This window comes from Nansenia antarctica (genome assembly GCF_963989245.1).
Source record: "Nansenia antarctica genome assembly, chromosome: 6".
NCBI lineage: Eukaryota > Metazoa > Chordata > Actinopteri > Argentiniformes > Microstomatidae > Nansenia > Nansenia antarctica.
The window spans coordinates 56,865,113-56,872,612 of record NC_137676.1 but is presented as its reverse complement, the minus strand read 5'-3'; the positions used below and the strand labels follow the sequence as shown (position 1 = coordinate 56,872,612).

Genomic DNA, 7,500 nt, shown 5'->3' with positions numbered 1-7,500 from the left:
AGGGAAATTACTTCTGAAATCCTCTCAGATCTTGCTACTGAAAACAATGCATACCAATCTCTTCTGTCAATGCTTTCCCCCTTCTATTAATCTACTACACCTAAACGTGCATTTGGATTAATAGAGGGGATGCTGTCTGCTGGTTAACTCAATTCATTCATTGTAAGGATATTAAATATGGCCATGCTTATAGAAATGAAATGTATGAATTCAAGCTAAGCTATCTATGCATTCATTTATATCGCTTTATAATGGTGTTTTAAATTATTTGTTGCACTATTAGGTCTTGTCAGCATTTAAAACTCAATTTTGTTTATAATTTTTGGTAACTGTGTTTTCTACTGGTCATTTAGTTTATTTTCTTGTGTGTGCAATTTTGTACAAATGGTTCATTTGAGATGTGCACCATGATAATAAAAACTATTTTGCTTTGTTGATAATAAAGATGACTGGCTTGTTATTGCCTCTTTCTCTGCCAGTAATAGTAGCATTCCACTCGCAACAGCACCCCCTGCTGTCCATTTAGCAACAGTGACAAAACTGTGTCGTACCTTTATATAATTACTGCACATAAAACATGTTGCTTCACGTTGCATAAAACATCTGCGTTTTTTTATGCTTTATAAACAGATTTACAGCAGAAGAATAATTTGATGGTTTTCGTACAGCTGTCACTATTTGCTTGTGCTTGCTACAGTTGTTGCAGTCGTCTTTCCATGAGTACGTTTCTGGTTGGCCAGTCAATACTACGTCACATTTATACTTCCGCATTATTCGCAGAGCTGCACATGTTTACTTTTGTAGCAAACTTCAATACGTTCATACACTAGGTTATTTAATTGATTCGGAGCTGTTATATCAAACTACCTCGCCAAGGGAAATGTCTGTCACTTGCAATTGTGGCGAACATGTCAATAAACTCAACCAGCAAGTGTCTGTCATGCGAAAAGAAATCAAGAATCTCAGGTAGTCCTGAATGGCATGACTGGTGTTTGCTAGGCTACACACGCTTTGTTTTTAATGTTGCCATGATGTTGCTGTCGTAATGTCTCCCAAAACGACTTGGCTGTGTTTTGTCTTCAGGCAGTTGTTGGACAGTGGTGTTCGCAGTCATCATAAGTACATGGCGTCTCTCCAGTCTGCTCTGACAAGTGTCGGCCAGGATGCATTTCAAAAGAGTCAGCCAATGTCACAAACAGAAAGAGGAGCAGAGATTTCACTAGAACGAGGTGATTATAAACCAGGCACATGTACTGACATATGTGTTCTCCTTGGCATTGCATTGTGCGACTTGATTGATTGATTGATTGAAAACTTTATTAGAAGATTTGCAGAAGTAGGTACATGAAAGTACATATTACATACAAGGTCAACTAACAGGATAAAAACCCAAGAAAGCCACTGGCTTATTTCAATTGGGGTCCTTGGTAGACAAGCTGAGTGACAAGCTGTCACTTGGTAGTAGCACCTTAGTGCTTACTAAAATATTTATAATAAACTGATAACCAATACAAATCCTCTTGAATGTATGTGTCTCATGTGACAGGACACATCCAGACAGCCCCCATTGGTTACATCAGATCCTGTTTCTCTGTAAAGAACGGCACCCCCAGACAGCCGACTGTCTGCGGCCCCTCCAGGGCCACCCTTCAGATCCAGCGGACAGTCTTCAACAACGCCGAACACTCCCTGGTCGGCCTGGAAGACTACTCGCATGTCTGGTATGATCTGTAGTCGCACTGATGTGGATGGAGTTCAAGAGGAAGTGTGTTGTAGACACACTAATAATTTGAGAAAGTAGTAAGGTTGGCCTAGGAAAGTGAAACAGACTTGATTGCTGTAACGTACCATGCTACATACACATCCTATCGCTTTCACTCTTGAACTGTTTTTGGATCACCTGACATTTCAGTAGAACCACTGCTGTTTACAATGTTGTCCTGATCTGATCTCCTTCCAGGGTCATCTTCCTCTTCCATAAGAACGGCCACCTGAGCTACAAGGCCAAAGTGAAGCCTCCGAGACTGAACGGCCAGAGGGTAGGGGTGTACTCCACACGCAGCCCCCACCGGCCCAATGCCCTGGGCCTGACCCTGGCCAAGCTGGACAGAGTCACAGGTTAGTAACTGGACTCTGGAGCCTACACTCTCCTGAGTGGTGGAATGTTTTTTTTGTCTAAAGGTATGTGTGTATGTATGTGTGTATATACGTATATGTGTGTGTGTGTGTGTGTGTGTGTGTGACTCATGAGTGTTTGCTTATGTTTCTACGTTCTCTAGGTGACACCCTTCACCTGTCAGAGATCGACATGATCACTGGCACTCCCGTCCTCGACATCAAACCCTACATCCCCGACTACGACTCCCCACACAGCAGACAGGACATGGACACAGACGCTGGGGAATGTGACGCCCAACCTGAAGTCACCAACGTGTCAGCAGATCATGTCACCAGTGCCGTGAGCATGCTTACTGACTCAGTAGGTCCTTCCTCCTCCAGAGATGCCCAGTTTGAGGCTGACAGGGGGGACATGCATCATAACTCAGACCCTAGGATACTCCTGTCAAAAGACAAATCTAAGGTCCACATCCTCAGCACAGGCGACACCTCCAGCTGCTCCGCCCCCAAACCCCCAGGCCCCTCCACTCTGACCAAAGACCTCCACACAGTCCTGGGGGAGCTCAAGGCCTATGTCAGCCAGGGAGATAGCCTGCCCCTCACCCAGGCAAGCTCCCTAGGAAAGTCCCAGGCTTCAGACGGGCCTAAGATGAAACCCTCAGATCCTATGGATGATGCTACTGCGCCTTGCTATGGGGAGGAGGCCTACAGCACCATCGCTGGCTGGATCAGGGACCCCCCAGTGGCCAGTCTGGAGGTGCGCTTCACCTCCAATGCTGAGAAGGAGCTGGAGGAGTTCCTGTCCCCAGACACTGAAGGTAAGCTTCTGGAATCACTGGTTTTATATGATACAACAGCATAATAGTTCATCATTGGGACTGTACGGAGTGAAGTGTCAAAGAAGGTAGTTGTAATTTTAGTCCACAGGAGGGCGCCATTGTTACAGAAATGGCCAGTTCTCTCATAAATCGGGAGAATTACAGTCTTGCAGAATATGTCTTTTGATTTCACTGCATCTCATTGGGATTGTACCCAGGGGTCAAAGACTATTGTTGTGCTTTACTTCACTGCATCTCATGCGACTTTCACCAGTCGCGTTTTTGGGTGTTTCTTGTCTCAGTGAACACTTGTGTATGTGGAAATCTAGGACTACACATGATGTCTATCCACTAGGTGAAATATTTGACACAGGTGTTGCATTGGCTGAAGTGATGCTGTTTGTACTAAATGGTAAATGGTAAATGGACTGCACTTATATAGCGCCTTTATCCAAAACGCTTTACAACGGCCTCTCATTCACCCATTCACACACACATTCACACACCAATGGCGGCAAGCTGCCATGCAAGGTGCTGGCCCGCTCATTGGGAGCATTTTTGTTTACTACTGCATTCACTTGTCACTGCTTTATGCCTGAAGAAGGTCTATGACTGAAATTATGCACAGATTTGAGTGTGCGGATGCTGCTTTTTTCACTCTATTTGATACTCAGATTCAGATTCAGATTCAGACAACTTTATTGATCCCAATGGGTGCAATTCATTTGTAGCTTAGTGTTGTAGCTTGGTGTGGTTCCATAATATAAACATAATAACATATTATGTTCACGTCCTCCAGAAGCCCCCGGGTGTGAGAGGAGACCCAGGTTCAGGTTCCTGCAGGGTCCGGAGGAGGCTGCCGCCGCCATACGAGGGGTTCTGTCAGCTGACCCCAGGTCAGTGTACAGGAGGACGCGCTGCCAGGACAGACTGTTCTTCTTCACCCTGGACACCGCTGACGTCACCTGCTGGTTCGGACAGGGCTTCGCCGAGGTGCTGCGGGTCACACCTGTCTGACCCAACAGCCCCCCGGCAGGTGAACGGTCCACAGAACAGAACAGATTAGAACTGTTCTGTCTATGGTTCTATCTCTACGATCTCTCTGTCTCAATCTAACATTCATTTGTGTTTCATTGTGACTTATTTTGGAGATGGAGGATCATCGCAAGTCAGAACTTGGCAGGACAAAGATCGGCGAATGTAATTCAGTATGAAATATTGTAACTGAGTAAATAAAGATGTAAAAAGAAAATGAATGATGGATTTCGGTGTCTGGCAGTACTTCATTAGGTTAAGTCATTTGTCTTCGTCCCTCATTTTCTTGTCTTTTGACACAATGGCTTTAATAGCGTAGATGGAGTTGATGGGAGTTTAATAGGGTAGTATTGCGTGTCGGAGGTTGTTACAGACAGTTGTCAACAGTGGTAGGTACAAGATACGTAGGGAATATAATAGATATTGGACAAGAACAAGTCGACAGCAAGAGTAACACGTTTTATTTATTTACTTTTATTTAACACTTAAGTGTTGATCTCTGTGGTGGAGCCAAGATATTGCTGCTCTCTGTAAGTGTGTTGCCATTTTGAACATTTCCATCAAGCCTGTAAAAGAAGAGACTGGCAGCATCCCTGCATCCAAGGGTTCCCCCTGTGGAATGTTTCTGTGTAGATGGAGTTGCGAACATTACCATGGGAAAATTACCATAAGAAAAGTTATCACTGTCATTATGATGTTACCTTCCCCATTTTAATGCGTGCAACTCCCATCTACACACATCCAAAGTTATTGCTGCTCTCTGTAATTTCAGTTGTTTCATTTTGATCATTCCTTTGAACCGCGAAGAAGGACTGGCTATGTGTCAGTGCAACCCAGGACTGGCTATGTGTCAGTGCAACCCAGGACTGGCTATGTGTCAGTGCAACCCAGGACTGGCTGCTCTGTCATCCACGTTGGCTGTTCAGCACCAGCGACACCGTCTGGACGAGAATTGGCTGCTTCGACCAACACAACCCGCCGTAGGGATAAGAGCAACGCATCCGGGTACTTTGTCTCTTTCCTGTGTCCTGTTGGGAGGTTATCATGTTGTGAGGTTATCGTGTTGTGAGAAGCATTGTTTTGAATGACCAGTGGTCATCTCTATAAGAATGTAACATTTCTCTATGAAGAATTCACCTTGTAATAGTTGTATCAGTATCAGAATCAGTAATATTAAAGCCTCATTTGAATCATTCTATTTGATATTTATTGCACTAAATAAGCACAGACTCAACCATTCGTAGCACATAGTGATACTTACATTGGAGTCAGATTATCAATATTAGATATGTTTTGCTATCAACAAAAGTCTGTGAAATGTGAAAACTGATATTATTATAATTGCTCTACAGCCTGACATATACACCTTTTCTCCAAATAGGAGTCTGTAACCTCCCCTCACTTTTATAAGTTATGTTTATTCAGTCATGTTGAATCAGCCTTTACAGTGTCATTTTCTGAGGTAACATGTTCAACAAGGCAAACATCCTGAAATTACTATTCATAAACGTAGACCAGTGCTTTTCCCCAGTTCACAGTTCAATAGTGGTATGATAAACATTAACAAAGTGACTAGATTGATATTAGTATTATACACCATGCAATAAACAGACTTCCTTGTCCTAAAGTACTAAGTATCATATTTATGAAATCTTAATAAACAAATACAGTAGCCTACAGACTCTAAAAGAAAAATGGGCCCCATCAACAGGACTCAGCCCCTTGGTCAGCAGCAGAAAGACCCTTGGTCATCATCTTATATACAGTGCATCGCCCACATTTTTTTGAGGGACCCCCAATTGTTGTATTTGTATTGTAAATTGTAAATATTATGAAATATTATTATGATTATTAATGTACCTGGTTATGTTACAGTAGAGAAACAAAAAACAGTTACCAAAACTGAGTATTTACTAGCTAAGATTGGCAAAAGATTGGCGTGGTGCTACCGAAATTAGTAAACAACTAGTTTGAAACTAGCTAGTAACAACTAGGGGTTTAGTAACTACTGCATGCCTGCATTTATAATGACTTACGCCAAATTGGTGCAACCCAGTCCAGTAGGCTACCAGATACGATGTTTTAATGTATGCACATATTTTGCTACCACGGTTGCCAGATGGAATTGACAATGTCCAGCCCAACCGGTCTAAAAGCTGCCGAATCCACCCGTCCAGTGTGACCAAAAGTAGCCCAATCTGGCAACACTGCTCGCTACGTTCTTGCAGCTCGTGTGAACACAGGTTCTTCCATCAGCGCTCGCCTGCCGCTTCGATTGCAGACTCAAGTTAACGCGCGTGCAGAAAGATGCCACGAAACTCAAGTCCCGTAAAACAAATTGTTATTTCTCGCCGTGAGAAATAGAGATGCGGCGTGAGAGCGTGAGAACTGGTTGAAATGCGTGAGTCTCGCGGTGATTGCGTGAGACTTGGCAGCTCTGAATTGCCTTTGCACATGGTTGGGGGAGGGGAAATTAAGTCTCTCCAAATGTTGAGACTCTCTTACACATTGAGTGTGTGGTGTGTGTGTGGAGTGAGTTTTGCACTTTAAAAGCACCTTGTGTGTTTCTTCAAATCACAGAGGTTGGGACAGAACCCATACCTTTTAAATTAATTATTCCTGTCAGTAGTTTGCACAAATAATGTTGTACAAACAAATTGCCTTTGCACATGGTTGGGGGAGGGGAAATTAAGTCTCTCCAAATGTTGAGACTCTCTTACACATTGAGTGTGTGGTGTGTGTGTGTGTGTGGAGTGAGTTTTGCACTTTAAAAGCACCTTGTGTGTTTCTTCAAATCACAGAGGTTGGGACGGAACCCATACCCTTTAAATTAATTATTCCTGTCAGTAGTTTGCACAAATAATTTTGTACAAACAAATTGCCTTTGCACATGGTTGGGGGAGGGGAAATTAAGTCTCTCCAAATGTTGAGACTCTCTTACACATTGAGTGTGTGGTGTGTGTTAGTGTGGAGTGAGTTTTGCACTTTAAAAGCACCTTGTGTGTTTCTTCAAATCACAGAGGTTGGGACAGAAGCCATATCTACCTTTTAAATAAATTATTACTGTCAGTAGTTTGCACAAAGAATTTTGTAGCCTACAAACAAATTGCCTTTGCACATGGTTGGGGGAGGGGAAATTAAGTCTCTCCAAATGTTGAGACTCTCTTACACATTGAGTGTGTGTGTGTGTGTGTGTGTGTGTGTGTGTGTGTGTGTGTGTGTGTGTGTGTGTGTGTGTGTGTGTGTGTGTGGAGTGAGTTTTGCACTTTAAAAGCACCTTGTGTGTTTCTTCAAATCACAGAGGTTGGGACAGAAGCCATATCTACCTTTTAAATTAATTATTCCTGTCAGTAGTTTGCACAAATAATTTTGTACAAACAAATTGCCTTTGCACATGGTTGGGGGAGGGGAAATTAAGTCTCTCCAAATATTGAGACTCTCTTAAGGCCAATGCACACGGCGTGCGATTTTTGTTGCACGACAACATTCGATTTTGAAGTTTGAATGGAAGTCTATAAAAAAATCTCAT

The 7,500-nt window shown here is 43.1% G+C and overlaps 2 protein-coding genes across 3 annotated transcripts in view; both read left to right on the top strand.

Annotated features, from left to right (window-relative positions):
- The window catches only part of hemgn (hemogen), a 5,541-nt gene extending 5,107 nt beyond the window's left edge, over window positions 1–434 (top strand). For both annotated transcript variants that reach the window (XM_080534034.1, XM_080534033.1), the window contains exon 5: window positions 1–434. This exon is cut by the window's left edge and continues 84 nt beyond it. In XM_080534034.1, the coding sequence (XP_080390160.1) occupies window positions 1–17 (17 nt within the window). In that variant the 3' untranslated portion in view covers window positions 18–434.
- A 446-nt stretch (window positions 435–880) lies between these two features.
- On the top strand, window positions 881–3,953 carry LOC308159918 (tRNA (adenine(37)-N6)-methyltransferase-like; the record flags this gene model as incomplete). Its single annotated transcript, XM_080533746.1, has 6 exons — window positions 881–966; window positions 1,084–1,229; window positions 1,547–1,721; window positions 1,961–2,118; window positions 2,280–2,936; window positions 3,736–3,953. 6 exons carry the CDS (start codon window positions 881–883, stop codon window positions 3,951–3,953), a joined length of 1,440 nt encoding a protein of 479 aa, XP_080389872.1.
- Window positions 3,954–7,500: the final 3,547 nt, after the last annotated feature.